General features: G+C 31.7%; 2 protein-coding genes across 5 annotated transcripts; one reads left to right on the top strand and one right to left on the bottom strand.

Moving 5' to 3' along the window:
* Window positions 1-3,541: 3,541 nt before the first annotated feature.
* Window positions 3,542-6,082, top strand: LOC102604844 (uncharacterized). The gene is made up of 5 exons (XM_006347181.2): window positions 3,542-3,681; window positions 3,767-4,034; window positions 4,568-4,779; window positions 4,875-5,136; window positions 5,280-6,082. The coding sequence occupies exons 2-5, from the start codon at window positions 3,774-3,776 to the stop codon at window positions 5,607-5,609; spliced, it is 1,065 nt and encodes a 354-aa protein (XP_006347243.1). The 5' UTR covers window positions 3,542-3,681; window positions 3,767-3,773; the 3' UTR covers window positions 5,610-6,082.
* A 5,220-nt stretch (window positions 6,083-11,302) lies between these two features.
* LOC102605180 (transcription factor TGA2) lies at window positions 11,303-17,212 on the bottom strand. Of its 4 annotated transcripts, none has more exons than XM_015308720.1 (13): window positions 16,877-17,212; window positions 16,630-16,795; window positions 16,443-16,537; window positions 15,973-16,061; window positions 15,541-15,777; window positions 14,891-14,935; window positions 14,711-14,770; window positions 14,527-14,604; window positions 14,376-14,424; window positions 13,399-13,670; window positions 12,792-13,013; window positions 11,684-11,826; window positions 11,303-11,572 (listed from the first exon to the last, which is right to left on the bottom strand). In XM_015308720.1, exons 2-13 carry the CDS (start codon window positions 16,761-16,763, stop codon window positions 11,485-11,487), a joined length of 1,512 nt encoding a protein of 503 aa, XP_015164206.1. In that variant the 5' UTR covers window positions 16,764-16,795; window positions 16,877-17,212; the 3' UTR covers window positions 11,303-11,484. The 4 variants fall into 4 exon arrangements, with proteins under 4 accessions (XP_015164206.1, XP_006347245.1, XP_006347244.1 ...); XM_006347183.2 differs by having other exon boundaries at window positions 16,648-16,800; XM_006347182.2 differs by having other exon boundaries at window positions 16,630-16,800.
* Window positions 17,213-20,573: the final 3,361 nt, after the last annotated feature.

The following is a 20,573-nucleotide window of genomic DNA, read 5'->3' on the forward strand; positions in this document are numbered from 1 at the left end:
TCTTCTAACAACATTTCCTAACGGTTTCAGTTTCACACCCATGCTTAGTCACGTGACTGCTTCACTTAGCTAAAATACAAGCATATACAAATTGGAATTAATGAAATGAACTAATTGGCATGTAACAAACAACCATATATCAACCATTTTAATTATTATTTAGTAATTCAATATTTGGTATGGTATTCAGAGTAAAATTTTAGAATTATGGTGTTTGAGTTTGGGTTTGGTATTAGATATTGATACCATTTGGTATACGATATTTTTCATATACCAAATTATTTACTTAATGAAGGTCCTATATCAACATATATTATTCAATTCAAGTCCAAAAAAAGAGTTAAAGAATAAACATAAACAGTCCAATTACATATGTCTTTTGTATAATTACTCATTAGTTCAAGTTCAAAGAGAAAGTTAAAGAATTAATAAGCATAAACAATCAAAATACATGTGTCGTTTAGTTGTATCAATTTGTTTTTCTTGATGTCTTCTTACTTGTAGATCTTCTGTTATTGTGCCTTCACATAAAAAATAAAAATGATTGGAGAAATGGCATTAACTTTGTAATACAATCGGCTATAACTTCAATACAGTATTACCGAATACCGTACCAAATCGGAGTTTATTTTACCGTTTACCGAACCAAAATTTAATAATTTGGTAATGATATCTACTTTTAACTACCAATTATCGAATCCAAAGTTTGAGAAACCCAAACTGAATACCGAACATCCACCCCTCTAGACTTACATTATATTATATACTTTTACAATAAAAATTTATTATAATAATTAAAAAAAATTATATAAACAATATATAAATAAAGAGATTTGACTATATTTTATGTGACACACTTTTCTTTTTAATCTAGGGATAAGAGTCTGAAAAATACCCCCAATTTTTGGTCGAATTTGTTGCTGCGATACTAAACTTTCATGAGGACCTATTACCTCCCTAAACTATTTAGTACCGTATTTTTTACCCTTCTGAACTATTTAATAGTGTATTTTAAAGGTATATATGTGCTCACGTGGACACATTACTATTAATAATTTTGCATTATTTTTTATGTCCACATGGGCAAATATATATGTTTAAAATACGGTATTAAATAGTCTAGGGAGGTAATAGGTCTTCATGAAAGTTTAGTATCACAACAGCAAATTCGACCAAAGTTGAGGTATTTTTCAGACTCTTATCCCTTTAATCTATTTACATATCTTACTGTACTTAGAAATAATTTAATTTTAAATTTTTATTTTTACTTTTAATGATTTATAATCATATAAATATTTTACGCTACAAGTTTTATTAATTTTTCCTTCTTAAAAAAAATATATTATCTCAAATCAAATAGACTGAGAGAGTAATGAATGTTCACATGGGAAGAAATACCTTATTTATAATTCTCTGGCAGCAAAACATGTGCTGGCGTGAGATCTCATAATTTACTTTATTGGAGCCAACAGTATATTGTCCCTAAAATCCTTAAATTTCAAAATTATAGAATTGCAACGTCTTCGATTGGCTTATCGCTTTGCAGTCCTTTAAAATTAACGGGAGCCAACGATATATTGCTTGAGTTATACGATGTTGTTGAGTTATTCTATTTTAAAGATGATAAGTTAAGAGTATTATTATTAAATCAGTGAAGATTATGCTATAGTGAGTTTGAATATCCTCAAAGATATCTGCGCATCAACCTAAATTTTAATTTATTAATTTTGTTTATTTTATTTTCAGGTGTAAATTATTGTATTTGTGGTATATTACACCAATATAATATAATTTTTATATATATTAGATTAGGCACATAGTTTCTATTTGAGTTATGTATTAGTAAAGAGTGTTTTTTCTAAATAAGTCTCTATATGGCGTGAATTTAAAAATTCTAATACAAATATAGGACATCGAATGGATAAAAAAAATTGTAATGTTTTCTCATGTCAAAATGATTTTAGGACAGAGAGATCAGCAACCTTAAATCTTAAAGCAGATTTTGACTAACGACCACAATGTTCAGACATCCAAAGATAAGAGTAATTTCCCTATATAGTCACTCATGTTTGTGAAATTACCTAGGAATATCACTTATGTTTATTTTAGGACTATAATATCACCCAATTTTACCTATTTTCCTCAAAATATACTTGACACAATAAATACATTATTTTTTCCCTACTAGGATGCCATGTCACATTATTCCTTTTTTTTATTTTATTATTAACAATTTTTTTAAAAAAAATTTAGACAATCCATATACTATACCCAATAAAAAAAAATTACATAAGAAACTCTAATATGAGCTCCTCCGATTCTTCAAGAAAATATGCGGCTTTGTCCGGTTCTTCAAGGAATAAATTAACGAATTTGCATAAGGAACTGTCTCCTGAGCCGTTGTATACCTTTGATGACCAAAAAAATCGCCACGAGGTAAAATTCAAGTTTTCTTCTAATTCTTTTATTTTTGAAGTGTAAATTGTGAAATAACTTGAATACTTAACATGATATTGGAGTAATTTCTTAAAATTTAGGAGTTTTTTGCTTGCTTGCTTGTTTTTGAATCGGATATTTCTATTGTTTGAATCTGCCTAAGCTTTGAACAAATGTTTATAGTTTGTATAAAATTCTTTTTTTTTTACCATGAACAAGAAACCTTTGATTTTTTACCGTGAACAAGCAACGGATGTTTATAGTTTGTGTAAAAATCAATGTTCCTAATATCTAGTTTATCTCTAAATATCCAACTAAATTTATTGTTTCTTCCTCACCTTCAAGTAACTAGTTTAATTTTTTCCTCGACAACAAGACTAAATTTTTGTATGGATATAATGGCAAATACTCGTAAATGAAACATAGGATAAAGATTTTCGCTATAAAATTGAAGTAACTAGATTTTCATAGAGAATGGATTAATGCTCTCTTATACATTAAACAAGCTGTCATTTAAAGAATTAAAAAAATATTATTAATAAATTAAAAAATGTGACATGGCATCCTAGTAGGAGAAAGATAATGTATTTTTTGTGTGTTAAGTATATTTTGAGAAAAATAGGCAAAGTTGGGTGATATTGTAGTCCTAAAACAAACATAAATGATATTCCTAGATAATTTCCCAAACATGGGTGACTATCTAGGGAAATTACTCGTAATGTAGCATTAGGCCAATACAAAAATTCTTTAAGACAGGCTGCCATTTTAGTCCTCACACATACTCCCTCCGTCCCTATTTACTTGTCCATATTTCCTTTTTTGGTTGTCCCTATTTAGTTGTCCATTTTGACAAATGAAGAAAGGACAACAAATTTTTTCCTATTATACCCTTATTTACACTTCTTGAAAATTGTAAAAGTGTATGTTGTTTCCCTCCAATTTATTTCACTTGAATTCAAATAAGTGGTTGTAATTTTGAAGTGAAAAGTTGTCATAAGGGTAAAATTGTAACTTCACTGTGCTAATCATTGTTGCCTTAATCTGTGTGTCATTTCTTAAAGTGGACAACTAAAAAGGGACGGAGGGAGTAGTATTAACTTTAGTAACTCAATAACACATCTTCAATTAGTCAAAAAGAAGTAAAAGGGTAACGATGGAAAAAAGTACAAATACCCATACACCTCATCTACCAATCAATCAAGGCTACTAATTCTTGATTTTTTTCCCAAAGAATTTGTGTATCTGGTAAGCTAAATTCAAACCTATAAACTGAAAGTTTCAATTTTTTTCATAAGTTATATGATGATTAATTTTGCCCCCTTTTTCTCAGAAAATTAATGGTTTTCAAGAAACTTGTATTGATGATGATGGGTTGTCTAGGATGTGCTGGTCAGCCCACAGAGCCTTCTACTGAGAAAACTGAATCCAAATCACTTATAGATGAATCTGTTGTTGTCACTTCACCTAGAGTCAAACTTGGTGATGGTAGATATCTTGCTTATAGAGAAAGAGGGGTACCCAAAAACATATCCAAATACAGAATCATCATTGTTCATGGCTTTGGCAGTTCTAAAGAAATGAGCTTTATGGCTTCTGATGTATGTAGATTCTGTTCCTCTTTCAATTTTTTTGATTTGTATCTATACACCATAGTTTCTTGATTTTGAATCTTACTTTTCACTGTTTGAGACTGATACTTAAGCATTAAAGTGGTAGAGAATTGTGAATTTGGTATCAATATCATAGATTTGAAGAGAGAGGGTTGAAATTAATAGATCCATAAATGGTTGTTTTTTTTTTCAAGAACAATTGAACTTGGCATTACCTGGTTAGAACTATTGTTTACTGCGATAACTGAAATGGCTTCAAGACAGAGTAAGTTATTAAAAATCTCTTCTGCTTTGGGCTATGTTGCGCGGATCCTCCAAAAATGCACTACTTTTGGAGGATCCGACATGCAGTTGGAGATATTTTTGGAGAGTCCGACCAACATTGGTTTTGTGGTTAGCATATTTAGATTCTTTGAGGGAGTGGGAAAGTGTGTTCTTTTTGTGCTGAGGAGATGTTATTCTTGAATTAGCTTGTCTAAAATGTCTAGTTTAGAATGATCTAATATTGCTCTAGTTGCCAGGAACTTCTTGATGAATTGGGGATATACCTTTTGATCTTTGATAGAGCTGGATATGGAGAGAGTGATATAAATTCAAAAAGGTCGCTTAAAAGTGAAGCGTCTGATATTGAAGAGCTAGCTGATCTGTTGGAATTAGGATCCAGATTCTACGTAATAGGTGTGTCGTTGGGATGTTACCCGGCTTGGAGTTGCATCAAGCACATTCCTGGAAGGTTAGAGAACTATCTCGTGAGTTTTTAGTTTGTTGGCTTTACTGGTTAAGGTTTAGGCCTATTAGATTTTACTTTTGAAGTATAATGCATTGCAGGCTTGCAGGTGTTGCTCTCGTCGTTCCCTTTGTCAATTATAAATGGCGCACACTGCCTAAGGATCTAGTGAAGAATGATTACAGGAAACAACTCTCTCGGTGGGTAATTTGGATCACATGTTATGCTCGGGGGATATTACATTGGTGGTTGACTCAGAAAGTTTTCCCATCAGCGTCTGTTCTTGATGGAAATCCTCAATTTTTCTGTGAGAGAGACTTGGAAGTGTTGAAGAACACACCGGGATATCAGTTGTTCACTCAGGTAACGTTCCATTCAGACAAAAAAAAGAACACATTTTGTATGATCTGCTGTATCAGAATCGCTATTCTGGTTGTTGGCAGTAGAAGTCACTACACGTTTAACTTTTGTAAATATATGATCAGAAGCTGTACTTTAATTTACAGGATGGCCTTAAGGACCGAAGTGTATTCGACTCCCTTTGTAGTGACATTAATGTAGCTTTTGGAAAATGGGATTTTAATCCGTTGGAGCTAACTGACCCATACCCACAAAACGAAAGCTCGGTTCACATCTGGCAAGGTGTCAAAGACAAAGTTGTGCCTGTTCAGTTACAAAGACACGTCTCGCAAAGGCTGCCCTGGATTCGATATCACGAAGTTCCTGACTGTGGTCACTTGCTTGTGTATGACACTGCAGTGTGTGAAGCTGTCTTGACATCACTTTTGCTTTGGGAAGATCCTCCATTATACAAGCCAAAGTTAGCAGATCACTAAGTATTTATTCCCTGTAAGTAGATTGATTTCTTGAAATTAATTAATACAAGTGTGATTGATTTGCATTGTCTTCATAAACTTTTTGAGGTATTTCAACTGTACTAGACATAGATATTGAAACATAAAAGGGAAGGATATCTTTAAGGCGACGAGACTTGCTATTACGGGTATCAGTTTTCATTGAAAAATCTTGTCAAAGAATGATTGACACCCCCTTTCTCTCCTATATCTAAACTGAAACTGAAGCTAAAGTGATTGAGTTTTGTAGATCTGCGTGCTGTAGCAGATTCATCAAGTTGGATGCATACTGCTAAATAACTTTACTTGTTTTCATCTAAGGTGCATCGATCGCAACACAATAGAAATCAAACTCGAGTATGCAGATTACTATGTTTGACAATTTTTGATGTTTTTGTATGTATTCAAGAAGAATTAAGACAGATAAAGGGACTTGGTTGAGCTTTTCTGCAAATAGAAAACTTCATACTTGAATCTTGATTGTTTTTTTTTCCTCTCTTTTAATGAGAAAAGAGATCCCTTACGAAAAGAAAAGGCCTTGAAATGTTATGTGCCTTAGATATCAAGACAAGACACGCAAACTATATAAACCATTTCAATCACTTTCATGTTCTTAAAGCAAAGAGTTGAAGTTTTACATAATGATAAGCGTAAAACACACTAAGATTAAGGTACTCAAGTGGTTGACATCTCGATTGTTTAATAGGATAATGTGAGTCCGCTCTTTGGCATAGTTAAAAGAAAGAATTTGTTCTCTTTTGAGTTTCAAAGACACTAGAAATGTCAGATCAATTTGAGAGTTACGCTATGAGCCTAGCTATCACATAGGGGCTTGCTTGCAAAACTAACGCTACCATGACACTACATTGTGCCTGACAACAACAACAAACCCAAATTAGTTTTACAAAGTGGGGTATAGAGAGGGTAGAGTGTACACAAACCTTATCTCTACTTCAGAGGTGATGTACTTTGGTGGTTTTTGATAGACCGTCCGCTCAAGACAAAAATAGTCTAGAAAAAAAAATGTAATGTATGTACAAGAGCCAATAGATAGTAACAAAAACAACCGATAGTAAAAGAACAAGAAATTGCAAGAGTAATCCTACAACTCTACTAGTAAAGGAGACAGGACAATGTACTCGTTCCTACTAGTATGGACACACTCCTACATACCAACCTTCTTCCAAAATTTGTGTTCTCCCGCCTTCCTATCTGAGGTCATGCATAACTTGCAAATACCGAGGCAAGTTACCTAAAAGTTAGTAATTGTTACCTTTCGGATAACTCTTTATTGTAAGAATTGACTGAACCTACCATCGATGGCAACTGACCAATTGTAACAGTTGAAAATTAATCAAGAATTACATCTTCCAACATTGTTTTTAAAAAATCGAACTCCTCAAATTTAGGACTGGGCTGAGTTGTTGCATCGTCAAACTCGGTAGATCTGTCTGGGCCGGCTATTTTGACGGCGCAATGGATAGTTTACACTTTGCAGTTAGATTGCTTTGTTTTGTCGGTAACAATTCACTTATTAGTCAAACAAACACCAATAGAAAAATGATATATTCGATCCATTTTTTTCTCCTTCTTTAATTATTTTTATCTATTTGTCCTTATGTACTTGTTTAATTTCGAAAATCAGGTGAGCGGCTTCAATCATATTTGCTCAAAATTCCATTTTATAAAAAATGTCAAGAAAATAAATAAATAATACACCATTCGGGGTGGCCCAATGGTTTGAGCTTGAGACTTTCATGTTGGAGGTCTCAAGAAACCCCTTGCCAGCGAAAGCAAGGGGTTTACCTTCTGGGTCGAGCACGTCGCACTAGGCTTGTCTAGTGCGGGTTACCTCTCCTATTTGGTTTGCGAGCTATTGCATAGGAGCGGGAGTTTTACCCTATGCGCATCAAAAGGATAGCAACTGCGGATTTCCCTTGTCATAAAAAAAAATAAAAAATAAAGCAATTGATCATTCTACTGTTAGGTGAATAAGAACCACTAGATTTCCTCAATTAGTTGACATTTCACAACAATTAAGGACTTATTACTATTAATTTCTACATCAAAATTGTTGAAATTCTTACAAATGTTCAATGATTAGCGTCGACAAAATGTAATTAATAAAGACACTTTGATCATCATCGATACAAGTAGGTTCATTTCATTCATCACCTCCGCATGCCCAAATCTGTCAAAGCGTGAATGGTAATATTATGATCAAACTACATAAATCCCACTAGTTTAGGTCCTAATTACTAAAATTCTCGATAGTTTTAAATATTACTTTCTATACCATATTTCATTCATCCTTTGGATACATGTATCATTACTAATTGTCAAATACATGTAGCCGGTGGCTGTCCTTTGGATACATGTATCATTACTCGCCAGATACATGTATCCGGCGATTTGAATATTCGAGATACATGTTTTATTAATTTTGAATTAAATGTGTGTAACTGATTTCCGTAATTAGAGGAGTAATTGAGGCTTAATTAACCACTCTAACAGATCTAGATATCCTTAGTGTATCAATTTTAACAAATTTTCCTAAAATAACGAAATCATAAAACCAAACTAATTCTTTAATTGTAAACTTCATCTTCTTGGCATCAATTTGTTTATTTCTCTTCCTTGCGATTGTGAGTTTTTTCAACAATGACCAATATCACCATATTACTTTCTATGCCAGATTTTGTCCTTTGAATACATACATCATTACTCGCCAGATACATGTATCCGTCGGTTTGAATATTCGAGATACATGTTTACAATATCAAATTAATTGAGGCTTAATATCTTGGATACATGAAAAGGAAAAGTCGATTTGAAAAATCGAGATACATGTTTACAGTTCCAAATTAATTGAGGCTTAATATCTTAAATACACGAAATGGAAGAACTCTATACCAGAAACATGGTAATAATGTAACAATAGTAACAAACCTCTACATATAATGCTAATTATTATCAAGATTCAGTTTTAATAGTTGAAGATGAAAATGCGATTTGAGAGGATGAAGGAAGTGAGAGATGGTGGTGGAGGACGTGAGGGTGGTATGATGAGAGTTACGGTTGGATAAGGTGATTGGCAGAGGGATATGGCTGGTGAGAGAGAGAATTCAAATTGTTAATGTAATTGGCAGGGGGGTATGACTCTCTTTCGAGAAAAAAATGCAAATTGTCAAATGACTATTAATTTAGGTTTTTAAATATATAGATAATTAATTAATTCTATTTTTAAGAAATTTGTATATTTGATTGTATTTTTTAAAATATAAGGTATAAAATAATAAAAATAGTAATATATGTAATTATTTGAAACTAGAGGTAAAACTAATATATATAGTAGTGATGTATGTCTAGTTAAGTAATTTTTCCTAATATTATTCGCTTAGGCCCAATAATATTTTGCGGATTTGTTTCCAAACTCATTGACGAGTCCAAAAGAGAATCAAACAGAAGATCAGATAGGCATATTTTATCATTTATGACAAGTGTCACCTTGCAACTTACACTACATTTTTAATGATCATTAGCGGTAATTAATTAACGGCAATAGCTTAATTACTATTAAATATGTATTTTTAGCGGCAATCAGCACTCTTTTTATATGTTCCTAAAGCCTTTAGCGACATTGGTTCTAATGACACTTAACTAATGTCAGTAAGACTTTAACACTCTTTATTAATGTCTATATTTATTGTCGCTAAAAATTGTTTTTGTTGTAGTGTTAAAGTCTTCTTATTTCCAACTCGTGAATGTTATTATAAATAATATAGAACTAGAATCAACTATAGAAATTTTAAACGAAGCATGGTCTCAAGTAGTAAGGCAACTGATTTTTAGGTTTGAATCCTTCCATCCAAGAACATATATTTATATTCTTGCCTTTACATAGTTAGGTTAAAAACCTACGTTTTAGTTGAAACATCAACGTTGTCGCTGTTTTTTTTTTAAAAAAAACTAGCTAAGTACTACTTTTGGTTTTGGACCACCAAAACAATTAGTACCAATTAAAGAATAATTTTACATATCATTAAGGCAAAACCTAATTACTAAAACGACATGAGATTTTAATAATAAAGATTTGGTCATAATCATTTGGTAGTACAAAAACTACTAAAATTTAATTCAGTAAGCGAAAGCACGCTGATAATGACAGGTAATGCATTTTTAATTTCCACTTTAATTAATTATATTTTCATAGGTTAATTTAAAATCCTAATGGCAATCAAAAGTAGTGGAGTATTTAAGTGTAAAATGATTTACTAGACTAATTTAAAATATTTATTATTTCCTATAAATTTTCCTTAAAAATGTTTATTTTACTTTTCAAATATTTTTTTATTTCGAAAATGTAGTCCAAAAGAGAATCAAACAGAATAATTCTACTGTTTTGTTTTCGATTTTATTATTATTTGTATAATGTATTTGTTATTGTTATGGTTCTTTTCTCCATTATTTTCGACATGACTTCTTCACTATTGTATTTCTCTTTCCTAATCATTTGATATGTTTTACTTGTGTCAAGGATACATAGGAAATAACCTCTTAATCTTCACAAGATAGGAATTAGATTGTGTACACACTACCCTCTTCAAATTCCATTTATGAAATTACATTGAATAGATTATCATCGTGTCGTTGGTACTACAATGTTTGTTGAAATATGAGTAACGTAACAAAAAAAATTGACAATTTCTTGAACCTTGAAGCGTCGTAGCAAGTTGAAAATCTATTTGGATAGCCAATATCTTCGTTTTCATCAACCCAAGAGTTGATGAAATTTATATTGAAACGGAAAAAAGAACAAGAAAAAAAAGGGTTTAGAAAAAGCAAATATGCAACTAACTTCCTCATATTCATGGGAGTGGATGAATTAGGTATTCATAGCAACTAATTTTTGCCTTTTTTTCTTTCCCATTGAAGAATCCACATGTTGTTACGTGTGTGCCATACTTGTATATACAATTTCCCTTTAATTCTTTTTGTGTTTTTGTTTGATGTTCAGTATTTATATTTGGGCTTAATTTATTTTAGATTCATACAATATAGGATTCATTTATGAGGACAACACCCCTAATAAAAAAAATTCAATTTCAAGGAGTTCAAATCATTCTGATTAAAGATAAAAGAATTCCAATCATCTCACCACATACCATTTTAGTATATATACAATCTCCCTACTCCACCCATCTCACCACATATATACTTGTTTATTTTATTGAATTTAATCCATCATATACAAGTTCTCTCCATTTCTCTATTAAATTATACACAACTTGATAGTCTCTTCATGCACACCAAGAGCAAGTCACCCTCTCAATTAACATCATATATCTTCCATTTGCAAGAGACAATTTTATCCAACTAATAATTTGCTTCTTTTTTTCTTTGTTTTTTTCTGTCCCTTCCTCCTTAAAATAATATTCTCAACCACTTCACAGAAATGAAGAACAACCAACCATCTTTCTAAAATCATCACTAAAAATACTTCAAATAAAGACAATTATTGAGTCAGCTTCATACCTTATCCCCAATTCTCTCTTGTCCTTTTTCCACAAATAAACTTAATATATAAATTTCATATTATCTCGCATTTATTGCTCAACTTACGTTTTTTTATATATGTGATAGATAATCGTGATTATAATCTTAGAATAACCTGATTTTGAACCAACAGACCCTAAAGGTAACTTCCTCTTGCACATAATCTTGATTCCTTACATTTACATGATAACTTAGTCATAATATCAAGAAGCTAACAACAAAAATGAAAAAAAAAATAATCTACTTAACTAAGTAGGTAGCTCTCAGAAATACAATTTGATCATCATGAAGAGATTTATCATCAGAAATTTGAGAAGTGGTTCTGAGAAGATTGTACCATTTGTAATCCCGTTATTGTTTGACAAGAATTATCATCCACGATCAGTGTCCTAAATCATATAGATAATTGAAATAAGATTACGATTTGAAAGAAATTATTTTATACTTGTTCATATTGACAAACATTTTCCCTTACAAGATTATAAATTATAGAATCTTACTCTCGTGGACGAGATAACCATAGAGAACTTAGAGCTCGTAGTCGACCATAATATTCTCCAATCACCAAGAAACATCTGGCTGCTTGTCTTACTGTTAATATTCTGTGTAATTGATGCAATGTTTGTTGTCTCAAATTATCAGCCTGGAATTATGAACAATAAAGATGTGATCAGTAGTCAATACGCTTCAGTCTCAAATAAGTAGGGGTCAGCTATATGAATGAATCTTTACTACTTCATTCAAGTTCAACTTATGTCGTCATCATATCTACTAAATGATAATAGACAATGGAGACAAAAGAATTGATTAATTAAATATCTCAATCAAAATAGAAGTTTGAAATGGACCTGTAATTGTCAGGCAGCCAGGACATAATAATATCCTTAAACAATGTTTTAAATGGTTGAAACCCTTCAAATTGTCTTGTATAGTTGTATTGAGATGGCCTTGGAATATTCCAATCATTAAATAAGTCGTAATAGTGTTATGTCTATTATTTGAAATAAAGTACTAATACGTTGACATTTTTTGTAATTTGTTTTAATTTCTTGATAGCTCTTCTATGGCTTCTATTGGAACATGCTTCATATTTGGATAGGGATACAGTTAAATAAAATATTCCATAAAATATAATGATCTTATCAAGCATGCGTGCATTCTTTATCTGCAAATGGTATAATTGAAGCAGGTTGTTGTAATGAACAGAAAACCAGAGTATTTTCGTCCTCGACTGTGCATGATATGCAGGGGCGGAAGGGAGTTCATCGCTTGAAAATCACATTTTTTTGTATATACCATATACAACATCAAAATTTTATTTTATGTATATATATAGTAAATGATGAATGAAACCTCCTATCTACGCGACTGATGATATGGATATCAAATGAAAAGGAAAAATAACAAGTCATGCGTAGTGCTATGACTGTACTACTGAATACTGTTTCATGACAATAGTTACAAACTTAATATATGTACTTTAAACTTACTATAGTTCGAGTCAAAAAGAGTAGGTAAAACGGACAATGACATATGCACTTAATATCCACATAGACAATATTATCAGAGAAAAACGAATATCGTTAACAAATTTGGGATTAATGTTACCTGACGAACAAATCCTTCAAGATTGGAGAGTTTCCCCAATGCAAGAGCCATATGATGCATTCCATCATGGAGAGAAGCAGTGGCAACAGTATCAATTAGAGATTGTTGTAGTTGTTCTAGTCCCTGTGAAAGAGCTTCCTCTGCCTGTTGGGAAGATTGTTGGAGGCTGTATATTCCAACTACTTGCTGCTCTGTTAAAGGGTCTAATTGTCCTATCAACATCTGCTCAATTTCACAAATGATCATAGTATGATTAGAAACAACAAAAGTAGTAAATTTGACTTCATTTGAACTTTGACATGGGCATTTAGTGTAATTTTACTAGAAGAAAGATCATCTAAAATATAATTACAGTTACTTTACACAATACGTGGAACTAGTTACATGTAAAATAAAACACACGATTTGCTATAACAGGTTAAATTATATGATATGCCACCACCTCGACCATGTTTTTCCTTTAAACGGACAACAATCTTTATTTGTCATATTTTTATGAAAAACATATTTGCTTTGTACATAAGAATATACAACTTTATTTTTTTGCTTTTTCAAGAAAATTGTCCAACAATAGGTCAGAAAATCAGTCCAAAATTGCAACATTTACCTTGATAAGCTCAGAGGGCCTAAAACCACCCATCCAAAGGAAGCAGCGTTCAGCTGGAGTTGTCCACATTCCAGTGATTAGGTGAAATACATCAGATTTTGCTGCCACTCCCTTCAAGTTGAAAATTTCGTCGTAATGAGCAATGTATCCATCAACTATTAATCTAAGATCACCATCTGATAAATGTGCTTGTAATGCAGTTCGAAGCTCGGCTATGTGCCTGTGATCATCATCCAACCATCTTGAATATTCCATATCAAATATTGCAGCACCTGCAGCAAAAAATTGAACAATGCATTTTTGTCACAATGGTTTTTACCAAGGCTCTAATCTTAGCAAATGCATGGTCTTGACATTTTGAACGGTATTTTTATTTTTATGAAATAGTAAAAAAGTAATACCCTTTTAACTCTTATTTAGTAATCTTTCACTAATAGAATATGTGAGTTCAATTAAAATCTCTAAAGATTGTATTCAGTCAAATACAATTTCAACTCATATACACTGGAGTACTCTGATTTTCTACATAATAATGTCACACAAAGAAGTACAAAAGAAAAAGACAAACTTTCTGTAGTCAAACTCAAGTTGTTTGTCTGCTACTAGAAGCCAATAAGAATTATAAAGACTTAGCATGCAACAAATTCTGGGTGCTGCCTGTAGTCAAAACTCTGAACTATGATGAGTTAAAATGTACTGATTAGGTAAAAATTTAATTACATTGGTAATGTATACAGTAGTATAAGTTAAATTTATATTTCTTGGTTGTCCATAAGCAATGCATTGGTCGAGAAAATAAAAAGGGAAGTCCGGTGCACTAAACTCACGCTATGCGCAGGGATCGGGGAAAGGTCGGACCCGAAAGGTCTATTGTACACAGTCTTACCTTGCATTTTTGCAAGAGACTATTTTCATAGCTCGAACCCGTGGTCACATAACAACAACTTTACCAGCTACAATAATAGTCCAAAACTTACCAGAGCTGATATTGGAACCAGCAGCAGTACCACCTCCCAAGAAAATCCCCTGTTTGCCACACAATCAGTAGAAAAAACCATTAAATAACCACTTGCATTTATTATTCTACAAAAAAAAAAAAAGTATAAGTCATTTTCAAATATTATCAACCTGAGAGCTAGCCCTTTGAAGTTCTTGTTCTAGCTGAGAAAGTCTTATCCTACTTGTTTCTAGCTGTTGTACATAAGCCTGCATAAATGCAAATAATAATAATGAGAATGTGAAATGTAAAGAATATTGATAGAGGAATTTGGCATATAAAAGACTTTAATAATGGAAACAAGAAAAACATTACTTTTTTTCTTATCCTGCTTTTCTTTGCTGCTTCTCTATTTTGAGCTAAACGTCTCAATGTCTACAATAAACAAAGTAGAAAGAAATAGTACTGTTTAATAATTTTAAAATTTCCAATTAGGAAACAAGATAATTTAATTGTATATTCTTGGCAAATGCGAATATGTGTGGGCACCCCCACCTTAGGATCAAGTACCCTCTCTGAGGTTGAAGCAGCACCCTTTTTCTACAAAGTATTAAAACAAAAGCTTGTTTAATTATGTAGAAATATTCAAGAAGAGAATACTTCAATTGCGTGAAGATAAATTTTTGTTAAGCAATTAAAAAAAGTAGTATAGCGTGTCAAATAAGGCAGATTCTTTTTTTAAAGACTTTAAGATTTTTGGACAGAATCAAAGTTATAATTTTCAAACACTACTACTGGTGTCCAAGCATTTAAGAATAAAACATCTGATGATGTATACATGAGCTAATTCATTGTATCATCTGGTATTCTTGTGAATTTATTTTTTCTGGTTCCAAGAAAGATTTAAAAACCTGAAGAACAAGGAGTTAACTACAGTTCTAGGGATAAGAGAAAATATTATTAACTGGAGCTTAAACTACAGTAATGAATAGTGCATAGGGGGTAAAAAGTATAAAAAGCACTGTAAAGATTCTCTTTCTTTTTTTTCTGATCTCAGAGAATCCTTCAGAAAAACTGTGTCTTTAGTGTATTCATTAGCAGTTGTTGGGATTTGTGATTGTGTCTATACAATAAAGATTCCACCTTTTTTCCTGAGATCTTGGGATATGATAATAGAAGAGAGGATAAAGTGTTGTGAGAAAAACCTTTTCACTGTTGGACTTGGAAGATAGTTCAGTTTGTAAAACTCCTGTTCTTGGATTATTATTACTTGCCATATCTTGAAGCTGTTGCTGTTGTTGTTCTAGAGATTTGTGTGTTATCTGAAGTTGATGGTCTGAAGATGTTTTTCTACTGATGGGAGATTCTGGCTCAAAATGGGGTTGAGCTCTGCTTGAAAGTGAACCTGAATCAGTACTCTCTTCTCTTGATTTTGAGTTTTCCTATATGTAAAAAGACAAAGCCAAGAAAACAGATTTAAATGGTGTGCAAAATTAACTTCACCTTCATTATATAAAAGCTTCCAAAGGGGTTGCCTATTTTGAGTAAAAGTCCAAGCTTGTATTGCACATAGGACAATTTTAAAACAACATGGTCAAAGAAGGATAAGCATAAAATGGAAAAAATAAATTAAGTACTCTTGGGGTCTGTTGGTATCTCATAGGCCAAGAAGGGAACATCTCCAAAGTTGCAGCAGGCTTCCCTGTGGCTGCTGCTGCATATAAAGCTGTACAGAATCACAAAAGCAAAATCTTGAGGGATCGGCATAAAAAAAGAGAACATAAGAAAGAGAAAAAGAAAAAAAAAACTTTCAAAACATCATAAAGGGAAGAACCTAATCTCCCCTTTTTCTTTTTTTCTTTTTTCTTTTTTAGCTGCAGTTATGGAGTCAGTAAATCATGCAAGGAGTTCATGTTTCCTTGTTTGAAACCCCACGCCATTCAAGTCTTTTTCACAAGAATGATTACAATATTGGAAATAGTAAGCCTCTTAATGAACCCTTCTATGGACTTATTCAAACACCCTTTGCTTCTTTGCTTTACAGTAAGGAGTTAGTTATACATTGCAAACGTCAGAAAGAAAAGTATAGAAGAGAAAAAAACCATACATGCTTTAGCTTCATCATTACTCATCTTAAATCCTTGCAGTACAAAAGCTTCTTCTAGCTCTCCAAAATCAAAACCAGCTCCTTCTTGATTACCACTATAACACAAAATAAAAACAACTCATGTTAAAAGCTGAAATTAAATGTATCCTTAACCAAAACTTAAGGGAAAAACTGGATTTTTAATTACTTGGGAGTAGAATGATACATGAAGCTTGTGCTAGCAGGATTTAGCCCCCTAAAAACAGCATATGGCATATTGTGATTGTGGTGTGATGTTCCAGAATCTGTCAAACCAGTCTCTCCAATTCCTTGACTCGCCATGCAAAAAACCAACCTTTCAGACCATTCTTGAACTTCTCTAAGAAAAAACAAGAAAAAGATGTTAGCTTTGAAGTAAAAGAGAACCAAAGAAAGATGCTAGTTAAAGTTTTCACCTCAGTTTCAAATGAAATGATCTTCTCAAGGAACCAAATGAGAAATAGACAGTAAAGATCAAAACTTTCTTGTCAAAGCATAATTGTATATGTGTAGAGACATATATACAAACAGCTAGGGTCCAGTTTGTTGATCTTTTATTGGTCTTTCTTTCTCTCCTCTAAGAAGAAAATAATTAGTCTTATACTTGTGTTTTTTCTTTTGGATGGGGTGGGTTTTATTACTCTATCTCCCTCATCCTGTTGTAATCAATTATATTGATTATGAAATTTGAAACTCATCTTATGGTACAGAAAATCTTGTCCTTTGCAGACCTGTTCTCTCAGGGCTATTTGTGGGGTTTGAAAAGAAACAAAATGTGTAGTGAAAACACACAAAACAATTTTTTTTATTCATGAAGAGAAAAGGACATGGGGTGGGGTCACTAAATCAGTCTCCTACTCCACTCTCTCTCTCCTTAACCGCCTGTTGTTCCTCATTGGCCCTTTTCTTGAGCCATTTCAGAGTTGTAAGTACTAATACACAGACCACCAAACTTGTGATGAGATGAAAAGTACTACTACCCTTGTGATGGTTTGATTTGTAATTTTTGTATAAGGGCAGTGTTCAAGTTAACTTGCATATACTTTATCTGTTTCAAATCATGTGAAAGTGTTTGAGTGAAAATTAAATTTAAGAGAAAAAATATTTTCAGAATTTGTGTAAGAGAAGCAAAGAATTATATGTAACCATAAATCATTTCTTTAGAAGTCTCAAGTTAAATTCTTTACTTATATGAGAACAAGTCATTTTCTTTTAAAATGGATTGAAAATAAAAGGGTATTACATGAATTGGAACGAAAGGTACTTATTTTGTTTATACTGGAATTTATACTCTAATCTCCAACATTTGATTGTATACTAACATGTTGACCACCAAATGATTTTTTATCGACTTATGAATAAAATGGATTTGAAAAGAGTAGAGTTTACCAGAATTATGTTTACGTTGTTTGAAATTGAGATGTGATTAGTTCTTGTTTATATAAAAAAAAAACTAATAAAAGTGAGAGTAATAAATAGATTAAAGTTATTGCAAGATACTTGCGTCTATGCGAAATATACTTACATTCATATAATATTTGCACTAAATAAACAATTTGACTTTTAAAGTTACAAAAATTTAAATTACACAAATCACTTAACTTTATATATTTATATGTTTAATAATAATTTATCGTTATGTCTTGAATTCATTGACTTGATATAAACATTGTGTGAAAATAAATAATTAAAAGTAATGGGAGATAATGAAAATAAGTGAAACAAAAGGTGTGTATTTCTATAATTTATCCATTAAATAATTTGCTTTTCTTTTTATTTTGGAAGTCACTCATTTACACACCTAGGTAAGAGAAAATGAATGTCAGTTTTAGGTTGTAGCCTATCAACCAAAACTTTTTATATAAAGCCCACTACAACTTGTGTTCATAATTAACTAATCAAGCCTTTGAAATGGCTTTGTTGGTATTATCCCCTTCATTGATAGGTCACCATCCAATCCTTCTCATCACCTAAAACAAGGACACACCAAAAATTCTATTAAAAAAATTAATATAAAGAAGAAAAAAATGTTTCTTTGTGTCCCTTGTTCACAATTAAGTCCAAGGGAAATTAAAGTGGACTTAATAATATAGGGTCCCATGTTTGCAATTGCATTAGGTATACCTTTGCCTTCAATTATCATGCCAAGATAATGTTCTTAAAATCTTCTTGCTTTGTTTATGTTTAAACTTATGCTCTGAAATTAAATCTTAGAATCAAATCGAATATCAAAGTTTTAAAAAATTTAATATTGAAATCAAATTAATAAAACAAAAAAAAATAATCAAATTAATTCGATTCGATCATATTTTTATTTCTTCGCTATTTATGTCAATCCTAGTGAAAAGGATGTCAAGTTGGACATGTCTATATCTCCAAAGATCTAATTAATAGAAGACATTTTAGTTATTTTCAACTAGTTGTAGATGTGTATATATATGATATATTTTTCAATTTTAGACAATGACTCTGGATACCATTAATGCTATTAAGTACTCATTAATAAGAGGCAAATAATTAAACAAATGATTTGGAGGCCATTAAGATCGACTTTCAATTATACAAGTTCAGTAATTTGTTTTATTGCCACCTAGAGTAGTTTGAACCTTCAATAATGTACAAACTTTGAAAACTTATTTCTGTTTGTTTAATGCTTAAACAATATTTGTATTAATTTAACCAGGAAATTCTCTCTTGTTGTCGCTTTTTAACTACCTAACAATTACATATATCTAAATATATAATATGCTTTGTAACTTAATGATAAGTCCTTCCAACTTCTTGATAATATTAACTAATACCCCTTCTACATAATGTAATACACATGCACGCACAAGACGGAGCTAGAATTAATTAGTTTTCATCAAAATAATATACATATATTAAGAAATTCCCTAAATACATATAAATAATTTAAAATTTTGAGTCTGTTTCTGCACCTGCGCCTTTATATATACCTTTGATCATCAATGTAACCACCTTTGGAGGTAGGGTGCCCCCAACCAATAATTGCGTCCTAAATCCAATGATTGGAGTTGGAAAAAAGGGGAGAGATTCCATATAGGATTTGGTATGCATGCATTTGAGTGCTAAAACTTTTTATTCTTAATGAAGATTAAAAGCCATGTTCTTCATGTGGAAAATAGTTAAAACACTTTTGAGAAATGAGTTCCTTTTGGATCTAACATTCCTTCTTCTTTATTCCTGGAAAATTTATTGGTTTTGAATCATATCTTCAAGGTATTATTCTATGGCTTTAATTACTAATCTTTTCAGATTAGATTTAATCAAATCATTGCTTGTCACTTAAGCATGGAATTAACTTACAATTTGTTAGTATATTATATTTGTTGCGTGACATGTTACGTATCATTAAAATTTAAATTCCGTGCTTTATCGTCTAGGTTTATTCACTAATTTTTAATCTTGTGCAAGTTCTTTTCCTACCCCACAGAAATAAAAAATAAATAATAAAAAGAAGAATATTCACAAGCATTAATCTAGCCTAGAAAGAAATGTACTTTTGAAAAAGAAAAAAAAAAGTAGTTTAAAGAAAGGGACAATTCCGTAAAATCAACTCCACAAAATCCCTAAAAGTACTGCTTTAACTTTCTACTCAAGATCAAGAGTTGTGACGGAGTGATAAGTATTCTTCATCCTTAACTAGAGATTTTGTGTTCGAGGTACAGAGTCGCCTTTGTTAGGGAGCGATAACAGAATGATTATTGCAATTTCTCAACGATAGACCAATTCTATCTTCAAATATTCTTTCCAGTTAGTACAAGTCCATGATGTACTTGGAAAGTTACCCTCTCTTTTTTTCAAGTGATTCTTCTTTACCCTTTGAACAAGTCTTCTAACTAGTTGAATGTCACGACCAGATTTCTCAAGTCATGATGGCACCTACTATAACCCACCAGTAGGTAAGCCAACCCGTAACCCGGAACAACAAGTAATGGGTCTAAGGGTAGAAACTAAACAAGAGTAGACAAATAACAATATAAACAGGCGGAAGCAAACCAAAAACATATATACATATAAAGTTCCCTCCCAGAACCTGGAAGTCACTAGTACAGAGCTACTAACAAAATGAGTACAAGTCCCAAAAGTGGA

This window comes from Solanum tuberosum, unplaced genomic scaffold, assembly GCF_000226075.1.
Source record: "Solanum tuberosum cultivar DM 1-3 516 R44 unplaced genomic scaffold, SolTub_3.0 scf00091, whole genome shotgun sequence".
Classification (NCBI taxonomy): Eukaryota; Viridiplantae; Streptophyta; class Magnoliopsida; order Solanales; family Solanaceae; genus Solanum; species Solanum tuberosum.

Bases quoted from the DNA above. Each gene is read 5' to 3' on its own strand.
- LOC102604844 (XM_006347181.2), top strand. From the start codon at position 3,774: ATGGTTTTCAAGAAACTTGTATTGATGATGATGGGTTGTCTAGGATGT. The intron at 4,035-4,567 runs GTATGTAGATTC...TCTAGTTGCCAG, and splicing joins TGAGCTTTATGGCTTCTGAT to GAACTTCTTGATGAATTGGG. The intron at 5,137-5,279 runs GTAACGTTCCAT...TTTAATTTACAG, and splicing joins GATATCAGTTGTTCACTCAG to GATGGCCTTAAGGACCGAAG.
- LOC102605180 (XM_015308720.1), bottom strand. From the start codon at position 16,763: ATGGCGAGTCAAGGAATTGGAGAGACTGGTTTGACAGATTCTGGAACA. The intron at 14,425-14,526 runs GTTGATAATATT...TGTGGCAAACAG, and splicing joins TTCAAAGGGCTAGCTCTCAG to GGGATTTTCTTGGGAGGTGG. The intron at 13,671-14,375 runs GTAAGTTTTGGA...TTTTTGCTGCAG, and splicing joins TGGTTCCAATATCAGCTCTG to GTGCTGCAATATTTGATATG.